This window comes from Staurois parvus, unplaced genomic scaffold (assembly GCF_062004578.1).
Source record: "Staurois parvus isolate SC_StPar_1 unplaced genomic scaffold, SC_StPar_1.0 ptg000087l, whole genome shotgun sequence".
NCBI lineage: Eukaryota > Metazoa > Chordata > Amphibia > Anura > Ranidae > Staurois > Staurois parvus.
Window position 1 is genome coordinate 13351533 of NW_028317883.1, and position 23351 is coordinate 13374883.

General features: G+C 41.8%; 1 protein-coding gene across 1 annotated transcript in view; it reads left to right on the forward strand.

Moving 5' to 3' along the window:
- Positions 1–22786, forward strand: part of CENATAC (centrosomal AT-AC splicing factor) — a 42210-nt gene extending 19424 nt beyond the window's left edge. The window contains exons 7-11 of the mRNA XM_089670208.1: positions 1803–1890; positions 8785–8815; positions 9570–9659; positions 19121–19253; positions 20876–22786. Coding sequence (XP_089526334.1) covers positions 1803–1890; positions 8785–8815; positions 9570–9659; positions 19121–19253; positions 20876–20930 — 397 coding nt within the window. The 3' untranslated portion in view covers positions 20931–22786. The remainder of the gene's footprint in view (positions 1–1802; positions 1891–8784; positions 8816–9569; positions 9660–19120; positions 19254–20875) is intronic.
- Positions 22787–23351: the final 565 nt, after the last annotated feature.

Consider the following 23351-nt stretch of genomic DNA (forward strand, 5'->3'; position numbering starts at 1 on the left):
TCCTCGCTCCCCCCCCCCCTTTCCTGACCTGCCGGGCTGCATATTCGGATAAGGGCCTGGTATGGATTTTGGGGGGGACCTCAACACCAACTTTTTTTTTTTTTTTTTTGGCATGGGAATTCCCCCTCAAAATACATACCAGACCCAAAGGGCTTGGTATGGATAAAAGGTGGGACCCCACGTCCTTTTTTTTTTTTTTTTTTTTTTTTTTTTTTTTTTTTTAATTATTTATTATGTTGCCAGTTTTTAAATGTAATTATCACTTTTTTTTCGTTACTATAGCTCAGAACTTCAGCTGTCCCTTTCCCCCAGCTAAAAGAGAGGTTTTTTTTTTTTGATTATTTTAAAAAACTAAAAGGAAACATTGTTCCTCTTAACTCCAGAAATAAACTAAAAGAAAAAAGTTTTTGTTAACTCCAGGAAAAGTGACAGCTAATTCTGTGAGCTATAGTGAAGAAAAAAAAATCCGGCAATTGTGTGTAAAAATCACTGACATACACTTCGTATTACGAAAAAAATTTGTAAACTAAGGCATTATTTTCAATGGATTTTCATTCGTAAACCGAAAATTACGTTAACCGAGGCGTATGTAAACCGAAGTATTACTGTAGTTTGAAACAGGACGTCAACTCTACTACTTGTCTTCTACATAAATAGAAGAACTATAGCATAGAAGTCCTCAGAGATCATTAAATGTAGGTTGATGCGTTACTCAATTAGGATTGCACAAAACCTACCCCCTGGGTTTAGCAAGAGCAGTGCTGAATGTTGGTAGTTTTTTTGTTACTAGAACTGTAAATATCTCACAACTTTAGTGTATCCAGGTGGATTATACCTTGTTTTTTTCATTGGTGGTAAATGGTAATGGATGTATCCTAATTTTGTTTTATTAAAGGAAAACTGGCCCAAAATAATAAAAAAAATTTAGCTGTACCTCTGTAACTATTACAATGTACCACTGCCAAAATAATGTGCAAAACCCTGTAATTGTAGTACGTAAACACACTAACAATGATACTCATTAGGCACTGAACTAGTTAAACTTTTTTTTTTTTTTTCAGCCCCCTTTTTTTTTTTTTTTTTTTTTTTTTCTTTTTTTTTCCCCCCTACAAACTTCTCCATCTATTTCTCCTTGAAATGTCTGTTTCTTATCTTGACAGATGAGAAACACAAGGATGGGCTATAGGATAATCATTGTGAGATCCAATCGAAGGCTAGCACAGCGATCATGTGATCCGTATCTGGTTCCCCCAGGTCCCGATTGTTGAGACCCAGGTCTGTCAACGACAATCGGTCTCCATGCTGGGAGTGTGCTGTCGGGTGCGCTCCCAGCATAAACAGAGGAAGACAGACATATATGCGGCGCCCAGGTTTAAAGCCCACCTACTAGATGTATATGTGTTATGGGGTTGTAAAGGGGTTAAGCTTTAGTACATGCAAGTTAATCTTTTATTTATAATACTACTGAAAAAGTAAAGATTTTTCTTTCCTTTTAACACCACTTAAAAACACATCAATCTTAATATCCATCGTCCTATGCGTTTAGTGTACATTGTGGTGCATTTTGGTGCAGTTTTGTGTGCATGTAACACCTGTTAAAAATATTTTTAAAATGAATATTTAAGCCTTTTCTAAATTATTGTATTCTTTAAATGCATTAGTGTGTTATTGAGGTGTCCTTAATAATTAGACCATAGTACAATTAAAAAAAGTGTTTTGAAGTGTCCCATTTAGACTTGTTCGTGATGACTCCACTGTCCGCAAAATGACAATCCAGTGACAATAGATTTATGTCTCACCAGTGCAGCAGCCAGTTCCAGCAGTGTGTCTGGTGTAATTGAAACCCCAGCTGTGATGTCATCTACATCTCTAACATACATTGGTCAACAGGTAGTCTGAATTCTCTGGCTTTTTTTCCATTGCAATATCATTTTTGTAAACAATTTACAGTTTACTGTATTTAGACATTTTTAGCATTTGAACTTTAAATATCGTTGGATCTATTTTGTGCTCTATTCTTTTCTGTTCTATATTATATGTAATGAGCTTGAGAGTTTTGTGCCCTTATGTTGAAAATAGTTTGATCAGTATGATCAGTACTGTTGCAGCTGACAACTAGCACACTAGCTGATCAAAATTAAAGCCCATCTACAGGCACATTTACCCCCCCCCCCTTTTCTCACCTTCCCTCTTGCCTTTTGAAGCAAGGTATATACTAAGTGCAGTCAGGGTCTCAATGGAGCAGTTTCCTTGTGCAAAGGACCTCTGTGTGCTGCAAATGTGCCCACACTGGGCAGTCACCTCCACCAGTTCTCTTCTGGATCGTGACAGAACCCAGCCATGGGGAAGTGTCCACGTCATGCAGGCAGTTATGTGGATGCCCAAAGATGGATCCAGCTTTATGTAAACAGAAGCAGGGAGACAACTCGTGACAAGAGCATCATGTGTGGCATTTAGGTGTGTATGTATATGCCACCATTTTCTTCTGTAGGGTGTCTGCTGTCAGAAAATATATAATTTGGTGGTTTTAAAGAAGTATAGCCAAAGCTTTTCTGGCTATACTTCTATGGATCACAGGAGTTCAGTTAGTTCTGCACTCTTGTGACCTGTTTTCAGCTGACATTATAGAGCCGGTTCGGGCTCTGAAAAGATCCTGACCATATGATCGGGATCCACCCAGAGGCCTGGACTGGCACCTGGTACCAGCCTCTCTGTGATCTGCTAATAGCCTTAGCCAGCCCCTCCTGTCCCCTTCCCAGCCCAGTGCTCCAGTGAGCGCTGGAGGGGCACAGCAGAGAGTCGGTGACTGACAGTCATGGCTCTCTGCTCAGAGTGAAGGGGAGAACTGAGTGATCAGCGGTGTTTGATCACTCAGAGTTAGTCTGGCTCAAAAAAGTCAAAAGTCTGTCTAGTTTAACCAAAAAAAGTTATAATTCTATACCCACAGTTGATCCAGAGGAAGGCAAAAAACCCAGTGAAGCATGATCCAATTTGCTCCTGCAGGGGAAAAAAATTCCTTCCTGATCCCCCGAGAGGCAATCGGATATTCCCTGGATTAACTTTACCTATAAATGTTAGTAACCAGTTATATTCTGTGTATCCAAGAAAGAATCCAGGCCTTTTTTAAAGCACTCCACTGTGGTGGCCAGAACCAACTCTTGAGGGAGTCTATTCCACATTTTTACAGCTCTTACTGTGAAGAAACCTTTACGTCTGGAGGAAAAGAAATTTAATCTCCAAATACGGAATGAGTGCCCCCTTGTCCTTTGTGATGACCTCAAGGGAAACAACTCTAAACCAAGTTCACTATATGAACCACTGATGTATTTATACAATGTAATGGAACCGACCCAGTCTGCGCTTGGGTACTTCTGTTATAATACCGCTTCCCCATCCAAACACAGACCACAGCCGACACCAATCTGTCTGAACATGGAACTCTTTATTTGAAACTCGAACTGTCTTTTTATACACTCTGGACAATTCCCCCTCCCTGCATAATGTCACAGGGCGGGGCAATCTACACTTAGCAACCAGACACACAGGTATTCAAACTTCACACCAGCTGACAGTCCCATAGGGAGGGCTGCTGGAGACCCCCCCCCCCCCCACTAAGCTAATATACATAAACACATACATCCCATAATAGTTTGTTCCCAAGCCAGAAACACAATAGAACAATGGGATGCAACCACATGGCATTAAACGATCAACAACTCCTCACCCCAATATTAGGACAGATCACCATGTACCCCTAACAGGCACAGGGTGACTTACACATATTAGGGATATGGGGAGCTGAGACAGGGGTCTCCCCACTTCTCCAAAGTGAGCTGGATTCCATGGGCCCCCCACCCAAAGATCCCCCTTAATCTCTTCTCAAGAGGTAATAAATTCAATTTTCCTCATAGCTGATCTCCTCCATGCCTCTTATCAGTTTGGTTGCCCTTCTCTGTACTTTCTCCAGTTCCCCAATTTTCTTTTTTTGTATTGGTGCCCAAAATTTAACTGCATATTCCAGATGAGGTGTTACTAATGCTTTGTACATGGGTAATATGATATCTCTCTGCAGTCCATAACTCTTTTAATATAAGAGGATTTTGCTCGCTTTAGAAACCGCAGCTTGGCATTGCATGCCATTATTAAGCTTGTGATCTACCAGAACTCCCAGATCCTTCTCCACTATTGATTCCCCCAGTTGTACCCCCCCTAGTATGTATGATGTATGCATATTCTTAGCCCCCAAGTGCATAACCTTACATTTATCAACATTAAACCTCATTTGCCACATAGTTGTCCAACTAAACAGTGCATGGAGGTCGGCTTGTAAGTTGGAGACATCCTGTAAGGACGTTATTCCACTGCACAGCTTGGTGTCATCTGCAAAGACTGAAATGGTATTTTTAATCCCAGACCCTATATTGTTTATAAATATATTAAAAAGTAAGGGTCCCAACACTGAACCTTGGGGTACACCACTGACACCCCTAGACCATTCAGAGTATGAATCATTTAACCATTACGCTCTGAATACGATCTTTTAGCCAGTTTTCTATCCATTTACATATGGATTTTTCCAAGCCTGTAGACTTTATCTTACACAATAGCCGTGTGTGGGGAACTATGTCAAGCGCTTTTGCAAAATCCAAGTATACCACGTCTACCGCCACCCCTCTGTCCACCTCATAAAAAGAAATCAAATCTTTCACGAATCCATGCTGTCTGTTGCTTAAAATATTTTTTTCCAGCAAGAACCCCTCTATGTGGTCTTTTATTAAGCTCTCCAGTATCTTCTCAACTATAGTTGTTAAACTAATAGCTCTATAGTTACTTGGTAAAGATTTTGACCCCTTTTTAACCCCTTGACGCCGACCGTATGCAAATATGTGGCCTCTTGGTGGCTGGGCCTTTGACGCCGAGCGGCCACATATTTGTGTACAATTTGAAAACACATATGTGCTGAGAGCGCATGCCCTGCACGCTCCCAGCACATATGTCGGTGTCTCATGGAAAGGTCCCGATCTCCCTTACGATCGGGACCTTTTCTGATCATGTGACTGCCGTGACAGCGAATCATGGCGGTCACATGACCCTAAAACCCCGCCTTACCTCCCGACTTCTGAAACCCCTTAAAGGGCCAGTGTGAAGAGGACACACTTGTATAGAATGGATGGCATGAAAGGAAGCCAGCCATTGTATAGAACTGTCATGTGACCTGCTGTGATTGGTCACAGCAGGTGACATGGTACTGGCAATGGGGCCGGTACACAGACCTGTCATCAGCTGTGTCCGAGGTACACGGCCGGTGACAGATCTCGCCGCTGCTCGATCTAGGAAGGACGCCATGTAGGACGAAGGGATGAAGTGTTTGCCCGGCCGCCATTTGGCCATAGGCCGGGTGGCAACTGGTTAACCATTAGCCTACAGGGCACTTATACCCCCTTCCTGCTGAGGCCAATTTCCAGCTTTCAGCGCTGTCACACTTTGACAATTGCGCAGTCATGCAACACTGTACCCATATGAAATTTTAATCATTTTTTTGTGACAGAGCTTATTTTGGTGGTATTTAATCACCTCTGGGTTTTTTATATTTTCTTAAACCAAAAACCACTGAAAATTAAAAAAAAAAAAAAAAAGTTTTTTTCATAGTTTTTGTTATAAAATTTTGTAAATAAGTGATTTTTTCTCCTTCACTGATGTGCGCTAATGAGGCTGCACTGATGCACTGAGGCAGCACTCATATGACACTGATAGGCGGCACTAACGGGCACTGTTAGGTGGCACTGGCTGGCAGCACTGATGTGCACTGTTAGGTGGCACTGATAGGCGACACTGACTGGCACTGATGGGTGACACTGAAAGGCAGCTCAGATGGGCAGTGGTATTTGGCATTGATGTGCACTGGTAGGCACTGATATGTAGCATTGATGTGACACTGATGGGCACTGGCAGGTGGCATGGATGAGCACTGACAGCTGGCACTGATGGACACTGACAGGTGGCACTGCTGGGGCTACACAGATCATCAGGGCCTCTGTGGAATGCCGATTACCGGCTCTCCTCTCCTCACGAGCTGTCAGCGTGAGAGCTCGTGAGGAGAGAAATGCCAACAACAGTCATTTCTCTATTTACATGTGATCAGCTGTGATTGGACACAGCTGATCACATGACGGAGCCGACATCTTCGGCTCTTTCCGTTGACTGGTGATCCGCTGCGTCCGAGGGACACAGCGCACCATTGATCGCCGCGCATGCGCGGTTAGAGTGGGAGGACGTCCTCCCAGAACGAGAGAACCACCTTGCGCCTGTCATTGTACTATATGGCGGGCAGGAGGTGGTTAAGAAATTAGAATCTCTAAAACAGCCATGATCCTGGTACAATTTTGTAGAGCTAGATTTCCAGTAAAAGTGTTCCAGCCACCCAATTACTTTAACAGTGCTTTGGAGCTACCTAATCTGTGCTTGATCAGATGCTTTGAAGGGCATGGGAGATATCGGGTCTAATTAGGCCCCTGATATCTCTGTAAAGAGTACCTTTCACTGCCCAAAACTATCACAAGGGGGCTTGTTTTACCCCCTTTCTAATAGCAATAATAGTAAATAAAAAATCAAAGTGTAAAAAAAAAAAAAATCTTAACAAAATTAAAAATACTTAAAAAATATAAAAGCACCCCATTCCCCCTGTGCTGATGTGTAAATGCAAACATGCACACATATGTAAACAGTGATTGGACTCCATGTGAGGCATCTTCATAAATGTCAGAATAAGAGCAATAATTCTAGCTCCATAGCTCATGTTTAACTAAACTGATAAAGGCTGAAAAGTCTCTTAAAGTGTCAATTTTAAATCTTGACATGTTTTGGTATCTATTTACTCCACGCAGCAACATATATTTTACCAAAACATTGTGTATTGTGTTTTTATGCACTCAAATTAATTTGTGTATTTTTTTAGATTGTGTTTAATAAACACCTGTGCAAATATCATGTAACATAAACATTGTAACAGCCACAATTTTATTCTCCTGGACCTCTGCTTTCAGAAAATTTGCTATGCTTTCCTTGTTCTAATTAAGTTTTCAACAAAAAAAATTGCTGGTTTTCCCCTGCATGTGAAAATTTTATAAAATGCCCCAGTAGGCAAATGGATGAATGTTGAATTGCGACTAATGGACCATCTAGAACAGGGGTAGGTGACCAAGCCGGCATGAAGAACAGTGTTTCACAGTAGTGTCTTCTGCCCCATTTCAAATCACTCCCCCCCCCCCCCCCCATCCCCATAGCAGAATTAACTAAAGTAGCTCCCGTGCTCCCGCCCACCATTCAGCACTGTTTTGCCTCTCACTCCACTGTGCTATTAAGCTCTGATTGTGATCTACCTGTTGGCTTCCCGCAATCGATGGGTTGCTAACCCCCCCCCCCTCCCCCCGATCTAGAAGATTATTGAATATGTGTGCAGGCTTTCAGGGGGTTAGTTCAGTAAAAATTCAGCTGACACTTTGTATAGCCAAAAGTCACTTTGGGTGATGATCCAACCATATTACAGATGATAAAGATGAGTGATTGTATATTTATTATATCTAATTTATTGCTGAAAAAGTGCTTAAACACAGAACTACACTACAAAAGCCCCGCAGTCTTGTTAGAGACCCTGTGCAAGACCATTCATTTCAAATCTTCCAGTTATATTTTATGTGCATTTTAATGCATGTTATTTACCTTCAAAAGTCTCCCTTATGTAGATATCCAGAAGTCACTGAGACTGTTGCTGGGTGCTGCTGTCTCTGTTGTGATGTCAGCAGCGCCAGCAGACTTAGATCTATCACTCTAGTGACAGGGTTCCTCCAGAGGTTGCTAGGGGTTACTCAATCAAATTCTGCCTTTTTATATAGCCACAGACACCATTGATCTTTTTATCTGTAAGAGGGTATTCTTTCTAGTGACCATCACACTAATGTTCGGTGAGCTGTGTATATATAGTAATTATTAACTGGGATTTCTACCAAATTCAAAAGCACACTGGTAGTGAATTAAAAATTTTTAATGAAAAAGTAGCACTGTAAGCATTTACAACACTTGTTTTTTCAGTGCTTTTACCTGCAATGTTTTAGTGACAAGATCACTTTAAAGCAGAACTCCAAGAGGTCACTTAAAAATACATCCCATTATGTGTACGATTATAAATTGGTAAATGTTTTAAAATACTACTAGTAAAATTGCCAGTAATGTGTTTTTTATATTTTCACAATGAGCAGAAATCTGACAAAGAATGTAGGTTACATACTGTGGCACAAACGAAATGCATTGCTTAGTGCTGACAATCTGTTTTCAGGCACTGGGAGTCTCAGGGTGAGATGTTTAAACTTATTGGTAGTAAGTTGCTTTTCTCGTGTTCAAGTGATCACACAGGAAGCTGCAGGACTGCAAAAGTACTTGGTGTTACCTGTTAGCTATGCAGTGCATAGGAAATGTAAGTGCAAAATGAGTGGCTGAACAGAACTGCATATATTTTGGATGATAAAACCATTAATATAGATGTATTCCATGTGTATGTTTTAGATGGAATTCTCCTTTAAGAAACAGACTGCACATTACTTAAGTTGAGCCAATAAATCCAGGGATGAATATATGCATCCCTCTTATGTCTGCTTTTAAAACATTAACATTTGTGATAAGCAATGAGTTGGCCTTTCTTAAGGAATACCGGCAATTTTATTTATTTTTCATAGACTTCTATTATAACTGCTCAACTACAATACTAATCTGCTATCTTTCCTCCCATAGGTGGCTCCTAATGAGGGCAACATTCACACCGGTGAGGAGATTGGATCGGGGGGGGGGCACGTGTGTTTTCAGCCTTAGCACATACTCTGCTTGCTACCCAGTCATCTCTATACGCCAGGACACACAGCGAACTTCAGTATCTGTCACCAGTTTAGCACTCACAACTAATTGTATCCATTCCACCAATAAGATCTGTACTCCAGTACACACAGTCTGACAGTATCCATACTACTAGTGAGATTCACATTCCAAACACACACACATCCCATTCATCAGTATCCTGTAACCAGTGAGAGCTGCTGCCAGTACAGAGAGACCGCACAAAAGTATTTGTGCAAGCAGTCTGCATGCATTAATCCCCTCTCAGTGACTGGTCTCCATTGTATGTGTGTTAACCTCATTCTACATTAAGAAAGGGTACATTTTTGGAGCATGTGCCCCAGTAGTATCTGGTATATTATTTAAAATCAGACGGGGTTTAAATCTTTTGCTACTTTTTTGAAAACTAAAAAAACAATATGGTTTAGCAGGTCTTTAAAACTTGATCTTGAAGATGCAGTTGAAATATATCCAACTGACTCCCATGGATTGCAAAAAGTGAGCAGACCTGCAAAAGATGGTCATATTGCTAGATTTGTGGGAGTTCATTTCTACCAGCACACTGAACATTACACTGCTGAGGAAAGTTTTTGGGGAACCTGGTATTCACTGCATCGTTTTCAGGTTGGAATTCTATAAAGCGTGTAGTGTACAGTATGTCATAATATTGTGTTCTTAATATTAAGGTGCTGTCCCTCCATGGATGATCTCTGATGAAGAAGACACTATAAACCAACAAGAGATCGGACCAGCATTAGAAGGCTTTCTAAAACACAGTAAGTATTCCTAATACAGTGAAATAATATAGCAAAATATTTTTATAAATTTTCTATTTGTGTGTATATATTGTGTTACTGCTCTTTAATTATTATTTTTTTACCATTGTGAATGATACTTCTCTCAAGATCCAACTGCTTGTTGCCTCAGGGCTCATTAGCAGTTTCCTGAATTGGTCATCCTCGATGTACATCTTGGGAACTGGATCCGGTCACTGTTTGATGCATCAAGTGTAGTTAGCCACGGGGTGCTACACAGGCCTAAGGCTGTGTTTCATTCCTATGGCACCCAGACCTGGAAGATCAATTCTGGGGTATGCCTACCATGATGGGTGAAGTTTGGTTCCCTCCAGGAACATACATAAGGCTCAACAGTTTCCTTGTAGTTATTAATGAGTTCTGTTTTTACATGTGGGGGTGTTCTTCACCAAGTATGTTATTCCCCTCTATAAAGGTCTCTACTTTATTGGCGGTAGGTAACATTTTTCCACTGTTCACCTTTTATAAATTTGATAGGTTTCTCACTCCGCTTTGCTGGTTGGAAGATGACGTAGTTGCAATATGACCTCCAGCTGAAGCACTTCTGCCCGCCATTTTCACTGACAATCTCCCAACTACCTACCTTCCAGAGACACAGCAACAGATCAGTCAGTGCCTGGGTTATAGCGATGCCTTTCCTGGACAAGCAACTCCTCTTTTAGTTCTCACCCATTTCATGACTACCCCACAGGGGATGCCCTGGCACAGAAGAGCGAAGAAAAACAGCAAAGCGCTCAGAACAGTAGCTGTTCCCTGCAACAGAGCATTGGCCATACATTGAAACAACTCCTTTCCTCTAATTCTAGCTCTCTCTCAGGCCTGATATAGATGGCCTATATGATTTAAGGCAGATTTCACTAAAACTATGACTGATTTCTTTGGAGAACTCTCTGCTCTACTAGAATCCTCTGCAGGGGTGTGGAAAATGTTTAAAAAATTACTTGTCCAAGAACTAAATTAGGGTTCCAATATACTTGTCCCTCATGAAAATCTGCTTGTCCTGAGAAAAAAAATAATAATAATAATTTTGGCCAGTTCGGGAAAATATGAAGGGTTTGTGTTTTTAGCAACAAAAAATTCAAAAGAAATGCATGTCTAACAAATTATGCACTGATTTGCATGTTCATGAGGGAAATAAGTATTTGATCCCCTTCACAAAACTTGACTTGGTACTTGGTGGCAAATCCCTTGTTGGCAATCACAGAGGTCAAACGTTTCCTGTAGTTGGCCACCAGGTTTGCACACATCTCAGAAGGGATTTTGGCCCACTCCTCTTGGCAGATCCTCTCCAAGTCATTAAGGTTTGGTGGCTGACATTTGGCAACTTGAACTTTCAGCTCCCTCCATAGATTTTCAATTGGATTAAGGTCTGGAGACTGGCTAGACCACTCCAGGACCTTAATGTGCTTCTTCTTGAGCTACTCCTTTGTTGCCTTGGCCGTGTGTTTTGGGTCATGTCATGCTGGAACACCCATCCACGACCCATTTTCAATGCCCTGGCTGAGGGAAGAAGGTTCTCACCCAAGATTTGACGGTACATTGCCCCGTCTATCGATCTTTTGATGCGGTTGTCTTGTCCCCTTAGCAGAAAAACACCCCAAAGCAGAATGTTTCCACCACCATGTTTGACAGTTGGGATGGTGTTCCTGAGGTCATAGGCAGCATTCCTCCACCTCCAAACACGACGAGTTGAGTCGATGCCAAAGAGCTCGATTTTGGTCTCATCTGACCACAACACTTTCAACCAGTCCTCCTCTGCATCATTCAGATGTTCAGTGGCAAACTTCAGATGGGCCTGGACATGTGCTTTCTTGAGCAGAGGGACCTTGCGGGCACTTCAGGATTTCAATCCTTGTCGGCGTAGTGTTTTCTTGGTGACTGTGGTCCCAGCTGCCTGGAGATCATTGACAAGATCCTCACGTGTAGTTCTGGGTTGATTCCTCACTGTTCTCATGACCATTGACACTCCACGAGGTGAGATCTTGCATGGTGCACCAGACCTAGGGAGACTGACAGTTGTTTTGTGTTTCTTCCATTTGCAAATGATTGCACCAACTGTTGTCACTTTCTCACCAAGCTGCTTGACGATAGTTTGGTAGCCCAGTCCAGCCTTGTGTAGGTCTATGATCTTGTCCCTGACATCCTTGGACAGCTCTTTGGTCTTTGCCATGGTGGAGAGTTTGGAATCTGATTGTTTGATTGCTCCTGTGGACAGGTGTCTTTTATACAGAATGAGATTAGCAGCACTCACTTTAAGAGACTGCTTCTAATCTCAGCTTGTTATCTGTATGAAAGACACCTGGTAGCCAGAAATCCTGCTGAATTATAGGGGATCAAATACTTATTTCCCTCGTGAACTTGCAAATCCGTGCATAATTTGTTAGCCATTTCTTTTGAATTTTTTGTTGCTATTCTGTCTGTGTTACAATACACCTACCATTCGATTTTTAGACTGATAATTTCTTCGGGAGCGGGCAAACATTCAAAATCGTCAGGGGATCAAATACTTATTTCCTTCACTGTGTGTGTGTGTGTGTGTGTGTGTGTGTGTGTGTGTGTGTGTGTGTGTGTGTGTGTGTGTGTGTGTGTGTGTGTGTGTGTGTGTGTGTGTGTGTGTGTGTGTGTGTGTGTAAATAGATACCAAACATGTCACGCTTTAAAATTGCGCATGCCGTTTTACTGTCCATAGGTGATTCTTTGAAAGTCTTTACAGGTTGCCACTTTACATTTACAGAGGAGGTCTAGTGCTAGAATTACTGCCCTTGAGCTGACATTCTCGGTGATGCATCACATGTGTGGACCGATTGCTGTTTGCATGTGTGCAGGACAGTCACATGCGTTCAGGGGGTGTTTTAAAAAAATATATATATATTTTAACACTGGTGCTTTAATTTTTTTTTTTATCACTTTTATTGCTGTCACAAGAAATGTAAACATATCTTGTGACAGCAATAGGCAGTGACAGGTGATCTTTATGGAGAGATCTGGGGTCAGTAAGACCCAAGATCCCTCCTCTGCCCTTAAAAGCATTTGATCACACAGATCTGTGTGATCAAATGCTTTTAATTTTTAAAGATGGTGCCATGTACATCCGGAGAAACCGGAAGTGATGTATGCTCATCACTTCCTGTTTCCAATATCAGAGCAGAAGCACCAGATGGTCGATCAGGTGTCCTGGTGCGACAGGACAGTCCACGGAAGGGGGATGTCCCCTCCCGCTGCTTGTAATAGCAATCCAGTGGCTAGTTAGCCGCTTGGGTTTCTTTTACAAGAAAGCCGACCATTGGCTCTAATTCCTGCTGCTTGCCCGCAGCAGGGCTAAATATAAGGAAAAACCTCTTGGCTGGCGCCCTGAACTGCATGTCCCGGGCATCGGGCTATAGGAATTGCACATCCCTGTCTCTGTCTTAGGCTGAAAAGCACTCTTTCGCCTCCACCACCTGAATCTCTTCAGTATTACCCTGAACCTCAACTTCTTTAAATAAAATATTTTGGAAGGAGAAATGGATGCAGAAGGAATTTTTCACCTCATGCATGTTATGAGACACAAGCTAAGGCTTCACACTACTATTAGCTAATTTTTTGATGTGGTGCATAGTTGCCTTTGCCTAGCAGCACCACAATCTCCTCAGCCTTTAACCAGCTTCTATGGTCAGAAAACAGCTAGTGAAATCTAGAAAGACTTGCAGCTTCACATTTGGTTTCCACTGCACATGCATGAAGCGCGCTGGGCTTTGTGAATGGTCCTGCAGTCTTCTGGGACCTTTGAAGTGTCCCAAAAGGCTGTGGGGGAAGGGGGGGGGGGGGGGGAGACTTCTGGCCCAGATCACCATGGCACATGTGGCCAGAAGAGGTAGCAGCGGGTACTTGTCAAAACCTCCCCCCCCCCCCAAAAAAAAAGTTCCAAATGTGGCAGTGGCTTGGGGGCAGACAAACAGAACTTCCCCTTTTAGGTGATGTTCCTCTTTAAAAATGAACTAAATAGCGTTTTTGGTTTGTGGTGCTCAGATACAATGTGGTTCTGCTTCGATATTTTTATTAATAGATGTTTAGAAACTACTGAAGGCATCCTTTGCTGTCCCTGGTCATGCCTTACAGCAGGCCATTGTGACTATGCCCATTTGTCAAATGAATAGAGGACGCAATCCTATCTTTGATGACCCTGCTCTGCTGAACTGCAGCTCAAGCTCTTGTTGCTGTTATTTTGTGATGTTGCTCTAGAGAATGTACTTTGTAAGGTCTTTAGGAAGACAATGCTTTCTATTGTGGATAAAGGCTTGGTTGGCTGAACCTGCTTGTGAAAATCTTTTACGAATGCCTTTTTATGGTAAACAGCTGTTTGGGGAATCCCTTAATATTAAGGGGAAAAAGTACTTTTACCACACAAAAAACAGCCTTAGACTGCTACTACCATAGCTACTACCTCCTTCCATTGAAAGGGGTGCTTTCATTCCACCCCGGCATCCTTCACTAAAAACAGGTCCTTCCTTTCGTCACAGGCCTTGGATCCCAAAACCTTTCAAGCATACTCAGAAGCCCTCTTCACAATGAAGGAGTGCTCTCACTCTTTGGAGTTGGGGAGCATTTGTTGAAATTTGTTCCGGTAAAATTTCTATCCCTACCCCTCCTTGATTGTTAACCTCCAGTCTGCCAGGTTCACCGCAAAGACAGGTTGGTCCACAACTCTCCCTAAGTCAACTTCAGGCAGAAGGAGTGATAATTCCAGTACCTGCAGTGGTTGAAAGGGTTTTTTTCAAATCTATTCACAGTTCCAAAACCGATCTAGAAATCCCTACAGATATCTGCCCAAATTCTGCATGAAGCATGTAAAAATCTGTCATTACTTGCCCATCTTCACAATCCCATCTTTCCTGCACATCCAACGCTTTCTGCACGTTGCTGTGGGAGACCAACATTTTCAATTTTGTTGCCCTGCTATTCGCTCTCTCCTCCTCACCGAGTATTAACAAAAGTACTGGCTTCACTTCCAGCTCTGCACCTTCTGCTGAAGAGCCATCAGTCACTAACCTGTTTTCCAACCCTCAATGGACTATCCAGTTCCTTCAAACTTTTAGATGGGCCTGATCTTGAACATGGATCAGGCAAAATATTTCCTTCCTTTGGGCAGTCTGACCTCAAAGAAGTCACCTTTTTCAGACTCTCAAGCAGGCATCCCATGACTCACTTCTATTTGAAAATTCTGGGCCTCATGGCAGCCTCCCTTGACACTATTAGGAGGCTGGAGAGCTTCCTGTTTATGGGGAACACCATATGTGGACATCAGGGTCTCCAGTTTCAACAAAAAAAAACTAGACATGTCTGTAGCCAGGTCCAGGGTTTTCCCTGACGCACACTCGGTGGACACCCTGGTGATTCCCCAGTCAACATTCACACTGGTATATACATTCCCTCCACTGAGAATTTTTCTTCCTAGACTGCTCTGCAAGGTGGGGAATGGATTCTGATGAATCCTCATTGGCTCAGGAGAATTTGATACACAAATGCTCCTGGCAGGCAAGCCTTGTCATTTTCCAAACAGGCCAGACCTTCAGTTTTATCCTGATTCTCAGTCGCTGGCTTAACAGTATGGCTGTTAAAACCCAGGTCCTAATAGATGAGGACATTTCTGACTGTCGTTAACCACCTTATCCAAGGCAAAAAAAAACTACTTCTTAAAGAATCTACCATCACACTCGGAAGGCATAGTTTGGTGTGAAACCAAACATCTTAATCCCAAGAAATATTATATTCCTTGCATCCTAGCCTTGCTCCATTATGGCATGGACCAGCATCTGGCTCTTAGAGCTTGTTCACACTTGACTAAATTTCTAACTCTTCAAAAACGCCCCTATAGCGTTAGTATGGGTATTAGACAGGCGTTAATGAGCTTTAGTATGGGCGTTCTACAAGCATTAAAAACTCTCCCCAAACGCCCTGTGTGCGGTTTTGAGGTGTTTTACAATCCATTAAAATTGTACCGCAATCGCCTATAATAAACCTCTACTGGTATTAACGCGCCACAACCACACTGCAAATGCCTACCAGCGCGTTTTGTGAAGTGTCTCCATAGACTTGAATGGGAGGCGTTGAAAGGCTTCAAACTCCTCCTAGACTAGACATGAGACTTCAATTTTGAACTCTTCATGTTTGGATAATATGAACACCACTGTGTGCTGTCCATAGTATCATTTGCATAGGCATTTGAGAAGCTTTAAAAACGCCTACTTTCAATGCCAGTGTAAACTAGGCTTTAGTGCTCAAAAGAGAGAGGTTTCTACCTTATACAGGTGAAACTCATTACATGCAAAGCAAGATAGTTCAAGCCGTGATTTGTCATAATTGTGATGATTATGGCTTACAGCTCATGAAAACCCCAAATCCACAATCTCAGAAAATTAGAATATTACATGCAATCAATATGTCAGGCAAGTTTGCTGGCCAATCAAGCACAGTAATCCCACGGTCCTTGAACCAGGTTTTGGTGCTTTTGGCAGTGTGGGCAGGTGCCAAGTCCTGGAAAATGAAGTTGGCATCCCCATAAAGCTCGTCTGCGTTAGGAAGCATGAAGTGCTCCAAAATCTCCTGGTAGACTACTGCGTTGACCCTGGACTTAATGAAGCACAGTGGACCAACACCAGCAGATGACATGGCTCCCCAAATCAACACAGATTGTGGAAACCTCACACTGGACTTCAAACATCTTGCAGTGTGTGCCTGTCTATTCTTCCTCCATACTCTGGGTCCTTGGTTTCCAAATGAGATGCAAAAGTTGCTCTCATCAGAAAAGAGGACTTTGGACCACTGAGCAACAGACCAGGTCTGTTTTTCTTTAGCCCAGGTAAGACTCTTCTGACGTTGTTTGTTGTTCAGGAGCTGCTTGACATTTGAAGCCCATGTCCAGGATCCGTCTGTGTGTGGTGGCTCTTGATGCACTGACTCCAGCCTCAGTCCACTCCTTGTGAAAGTCCCCAACACTTTTGAATGGCCTTTTCCTGACAATCCTCTCCAGGCTGCGGTCATCCCTGCTGCTTGTGCACCTTTTTCTTCCACACTTTTCCCTTCCACATAACTTTCTATTAATGTGCTTTGATACAGCACTTTGGGAGCATCCAACTTCTTTTGCAATTACCTTTTTGAGGCTTTCCCTCCTTATGGAGGGTGTCAATGATGGTTTTCTGCACAACTGTCAAATCGGCAGTCTTTCACATGATTGTAATTCCTACTGAACCAGACTGAGAGACCATTTAAAGGCTCCGGAACCCTTTGCAGGTGTTATGGCTTAATTAGCTGATTAGAGTGGGACACTTTGAGCCTAGAATATTGCACCTTTTCACAATATTCTAATTTTCTGAGATTGTGGATTTTGGGTTTTCATGAGCTGTAAGCCATAATCATCACAATTATGACAAATCACGGCCTGAACTATCTTGTTTTGCATTTACTGAGTCTATCTCATATATTAGTTTCACCTTTTTAAGTTGCGTTACTGAAATAAATGAACTTTTGCACGATATTCTAATTTTTCGAGTTTCACCTGTACATTCTATTCCTGAAACCTTTTGGCTTCAAATCCTCCTGTCAATACCTTTTTGTACAGGGAGTTGCTCTAGTCATTCTCCAACTTCAACCTCCTGTGTCTCCTTGGGATATGAATCTGATACTTTACAATTCTTGAAAGGTCTCCCTTTGAATTGATTCAGGATATCCTGTTGGGGTATCTAATCAGTAAGGTGACCTTTTCAGTGGCGATTACCTCTGTCGGGCACATCTGTCTGAGTTGGCAGTTCTTTGTAAGATACCTTTTGTCATCTTCCTTAGGGGCAAGGTGGCCCTGAAAACCAAACCCTCCTTCTGCCACCAAGGTGGCCTCTTCCTTTCACCTCTAATTAGGATATTATCCTCCCTTCTGTGTGCCCTGCTCAATGCATGACAAGGTGTCCATCCTATTCCTGGATGTGGTCAAAGCAGTGTCTACCTAGCTGCAGTCTTCCTTCAGAAAAACAGTCCCCCTTTGTCCATCTGCAGTACACAAGAAAGGATATCCAGCTTCCTCTTCCATCATTGCTAGGTGGCTTAGGCAGCTAATTTCCAGAGCTTATGAAAGGGAAAAAGTGTTTCTCCCTTATCTATCAGGACCCATTTCACTATATCTGTTAGGGTTTCATGGGCTTTTCAGCATCAGTCATTTGTTTCATAGTTCTACAAAGCTGTCACTTTATCGTCTGTTCTTACATTCTCAAAGTTTTACCAGGTGGATCTCTGTGCCTCTGCTGATGCGAGCTTCAGCCACAAGGCGTTTTCAAACTGTCATCTGCTTGGGAATGTTGTATGGTCTATAGACTGTGTCCTTTAAGATAATGGGAATTTTGCCTGTAAATCCTGTGTCTTCGAGGACAGTACAGGACACGGGATTCTCCTTTTATTGCTTGCTAGAAAACTGGAGCCCCACTGAGTGGGTGGGGTTATATGAGGGTGCACAGGGGGATGTTCCGGCAAAGCTTTTGCCAGTGGCCAACATATAAACTAAGGATCTGATTACACCTCCTGTGTTCTGTAACTGTACTCCCAAGATATGGAATTTTACAGGTAAGTAAGAAATCCCTTTCTTGGAGATATTGTAAAATTACTTTTTTTTTTCATATTTTCCCACTGTAAAATTCCCTTTTTAATTGGTTTACTTGTAAAAGCATTTTCTTGGGAATAACTCACAGGACACATCATATGCATGACTACTTGGGGTTATGCTGCCACCTTCAGGTGAATGGACACTGGCCAAAATAAAGCAGGATTCCCTGTCCAGGCATAACCCCTCTCAGCTCAGCCTATTTTTATGAAGAGAACAGATAAGAAAGGAGCAATCCCTGTGTCCTGCGACGTACTTCAAGAAAAGTATTTTACAGGTAAGAAAAAGGGAATTTTACAGGTAAACTGAAAATCTTAATATACTTTAAACTAGGATATCGCCAATATGCTGGTCGTAAACAGAATTTCACACATACATTCACATTTAAAGACAAACACTACGCAGATATAAAGGACACAATTTAATGCAGATCTGTAGTGATTAATACATCATTTAATTGTGTATTTTTTAATGCAAGCGGTGTAGGTACCTGAATTTGGGTTTATAAGCTTCTTGCAGTCCTTTGAATAGTAGAGCTCAGACTGGAAAAAAGCCGCACATCCCCTAAGCATATCCATATAGTAGAGCTGTACTTTTAGCACTGTTGATGGTTATTTGCCTGGAAGTTCATGTTGAAAATCACAGTTTGTTAAAAATGAAGTGAGCCAAAAAAAATCATAGGAAATGTGAAATGCAGCTGCTCTGAAAAGGTAGTGCTCATTTAGCCAAATAACTAAAAATGATCTTTAATGTACCATTTGGGGTCCTCTGAAATTGTCACATTTTCATATTTTAACAGAAGAGAAGATGATGCTGAAGAAACTCCCTCCAAAAAGAGTGGGTGCAAACTTTGATCACAATACCCCAACTGATGAGAGCTGGCTTCCTTCGTTTGGTAGGGTGTGGAATAGTGGGAGGAGGTGGCAGTCTAGGTGAATATTGTATTATATATACCTACTTCTCTATTTCTTAGTTTAAATAAATTTGCGCTACCTAATTCTTTAAATATGTGCTACCTAAATAACAATCTTGATGTCTGAGTATTATCATTTTGTCAATCATGGATATTTTTATTCAGCATTTTTTTTTCCTGTCAGTGCATTATAACAGTTCATTATAGAGAATGGGGTGCCTCCCAAGTAGTTTGTCCCAACATGGTGTGAATGCAGTCATTTGCATTGCAGACTTTGGAACATCATAAAAATGAAATCGCCAGCTTGTTTGTTCTTTCTGGCAGTAGCTTATTAGCAAGTTTGGGTTTTAACCAGAGGTGGTACATCTTAAAGAGGAACTAAACTCCCTCTTTTAAAGTGTGTCCCATACCAGAGAGTATCTTGCATACTAGCAAACCATACTTTCCAAGGTCTCAAATCTTACCATTTCAAATTAGAATGTAGATATGTACATTCCTAGTCTCTGCTGCATTCACAGCATCTTTACTATGTCAAGGTCTGCACAGTGCCTTGCCAAAACGACATGATGGCCTGTTGGCTGTTTTCCTGTGTGACCACCACTTAAAGTGCACCCAGTAACAACATTGGAGAGAGAGGCTTGGTTCCTTTTTACTGTGCATATGTTGACTTTGTTGCTGGTCCATAGTGGACAGGAGAATCTATGCAGAAAGTGGTGCTGGGATTCATTCAAGATTGCACCAACCTCTGTGGGAGAAAGTTTAGTGAGAACTGTGGTCTATTGTATGGCATGGCTATACATCTTTATGCTTCCAACATTTCTTCATAGTTTAGGGCAGTGTTTCTCAACCTTTTTCAGTCAATGCATCCTTTAAAATTATGGACAGTCTTGAGGCAACCAATTCTAAAATGTAAAAAACTATTCTAAAATAGTTTTATATAACGCAGCACATCCACACATGGACACCCAATGCTAGAGGTAATTTTATTCTTCCAAATCAAATACATTTTTGCATAGTGGTCCTGACTAGTATTAGTATTTCTCTGAGGATTTCTCCAGCAACTGCCAGCCTCCTTATCAACTGATAATGTAATTGGTTGTCAGGAGGCCGGTGGCTAGAAGGTTGTAATGGCACACAATGAAAACCTGTGGCTTTGTGTAACTAAAAGGCAGGCTTGTTCCACCTGCTGGTTTGTAAATAAGTTTTGAGCAACTTTTAGACATTTTGCCTGGGCACACTGGTTGAGAGAGGCTGGTTTAGGGGACATATAATTTCCAATTGATTGATGGTGGTAAACTGCAGAGTTCCAACTTAACAAGCAGGCCAAGTGCAATTTTCATGTTTTGCTCACTCCACTGGTTTGCATGCTAATACTTAGTACATCCAGGCAACAATCATTTTCAGACATTGTCTCCAAATTGTGCTCTTGTTTTTATGGCACACATAGAAGCTAGCTGAAAATGATCCATGTTCTATAGAGAATATTGCGAACATATACTTTAAGCAGAGCAAAACCATGATTATTTTGAGATGTTACTTTGGAGATATTCTATTATGATGTTCTTTACCAATAACTTCAAGCCATACCTCTCATTTCTTTTTTTTTTTTTTTTTTTTTCTTTTTTCTTTTCGGTCTCCCAGGCATCAATACAGAAAAGAGTCTGGCACAAAAAGGAAACGCAAAGACAATATGTGAACTTCAAGAGATTACTTATCTGATACTGTGTGTATTTAAATGTGATGTGGATATTATGCAGTTTGCATCCTTGTCTAAAGTGTTTTGAAATCAGAATTCTCCTGCAGATTCTTAAATTATTTTCTTGTCAAGTATCTGTACATTTTGTGAAAAAGTAAGCATTTATAAATAAGCTTGATATTTTGTTTTCTAGAAAATTGAAAATTGACGTTTCAGTTTTGTTTCACAAAGATGTTTAAAGATACTTTTTTACAAATTTGGGGGGGAGAAATATATACAGTATCTCACAGAAGTGAGTACACCTGTCACATTTTGTAAATATTTTCTTTTCATGTGACAACACTGAAGAAGTAGTGAGTGTACAGCTCGTATAACTGTAAATTTGTTGTCCCATCAAAATAACACAGCCATTAATGTCTAAACCGCTGGCAACAAAATTCAGTACACCCCTAAGAAAAAATGTCAATATTTTTTGTGGACACTTATTTTCCAGCAGTGCCTTAACTCTCTTGGGCATAGAGTTCACCAGAACTTCACAGGTTGCCACTGGAGTCCTTTCCATGACAACATCACAGAGCTGGTGGATGTTAGAGATCTTGCGCTTCTCCACCTTCCATTTAAGGATGCTCAATAGGGTTTAGGTCTGGAGACATGCTTGGCCAGTCCATCATCTTTACCCTCAGCTTCTTTAGCAAGGCAGTGGCGGTCTTGGAGGTGTGTTTGAGGTTATGTTGGAATACTGCCCTGTGGCCCAGTTTCTGAAGGGAGGAGATCATACTCTGCTTCAGTATGTCACAGTACATGTTGGCATTCATGGTTCCCTCAATGAACTGTATCTCCCCAGTGCTGGCAGCACTCATGCAGCCCCAGACCCACCACGCTTGACTGTAGGCAAGACACACTTGTCTTTGTAGACATCTGGTTGCCGCCACACACCATCTGAACCAAATTAGTTTATCTTGGTGACATCAGACCACAGGACATGGTTCCAGTAATCCATGTCCTTAGTATGCTTGTCTTCAGCAAACTGTTTGCAGGCTTTCTTGTATATCATCTTTAGAAGAGGCTTCCTTCTGGGACAACGGTCATGCAGACCAATTTGATGCAGTGTGCGGCGTATGGTCTGACAGGCTAACCCCCCAAGCCCTTCAACCTCTGCAGCAATGCTGGCAGCACTCATACATCTATTTCCAAAAGACAACCTCTGGATATGACGCTGAGCACGAGCACTCAACTTCCTTGGTCGACCATGGTGAGGCCTGTTCTGAGTGGAACCTGTCCTGTTAAACCGCTGTATGGTCTTGGCAATCTTCATATAGCCTAGGACATCTTTTACGTAGAACAGTTTGTTTTTCAGATCCTCAGCGTTTTTTGCTATGAGGTGCCATGTTGAACATCCAATGACCAGTATGTGAGAGTGATAACACCAAATTTAACACACCTGCTCCCCATTCACACCTGAAACCTTGCAACACTAACAAGTCATATGACACCAGGGAGAGAAAATGGCTAATTTGGCCCAATTTGAACATTTTCACTTAGGGGTGTACTCACTTTTGTTGCCAGCGGTTTAGACATTAATGGCTGTGTGTTGAGTTGTTTTAAGGGGACAGCAAATTTACACTGTTATACAAGCTGTACACTCACTACTTTTACATTGTAGCAAAGTGTCATTTCTTCAGTGTTGTCACATGAAAAGATATATTTACAAAAATGTGAGGTGTACTAACTTCTGTGAGATACTGTAGATGTTTAAGCAGCAATATTGTTCGAATGAGTCCATGGGGTCAAGGTAATGATTGCTTGTGTCAGACTTTTCCAGATACAGATGGTTTGATTAAAGCTAGCATCGGTTAGTTTTGAGCATTGCTTGCAATTATTTGGGCGTTTCTAGGATGGTGGGGGGCAGTAACCAGTCCCTCAAGAAACACTATCCCGGATTTTATTTTGGACTAAAGATCAGTTGGCCTAAATTTTGTTGATATTAAGACATTGGGAGGGCTACAGTGGTTCAGCAAAGGATAAATGGGCAGGAGTGTAGTAAAAGTTGAGTGCATTTCTGGCAGATCTACACCTTTATTTTTCTATATTTACAGGGACTTTAAGAGGGATAAACATTGGGAAAATGAGCATGTATGAGAGACTGCATTCCTTCCCCTCCCCCCCCATATCTTGCTCTTTAACCCCTTGCAAACTGTATAGCGCATATATGCATCAGCAAGGAAGGTGGGCTTTAATTTAACACTCAGGCAAGGTTGTGTGCTGAATGCATGTTCGCTGCGAAGGATTGCAACCCAACCATGTGACTGCTGAGAGAGCCTATCGCATGATACAGAAGCCACAATGGCTAATGGAAATGAAAGGGATGCCATTATAAAAGCATGCAGATCCATCACCATCTATGACTGAATTTTGTGCATT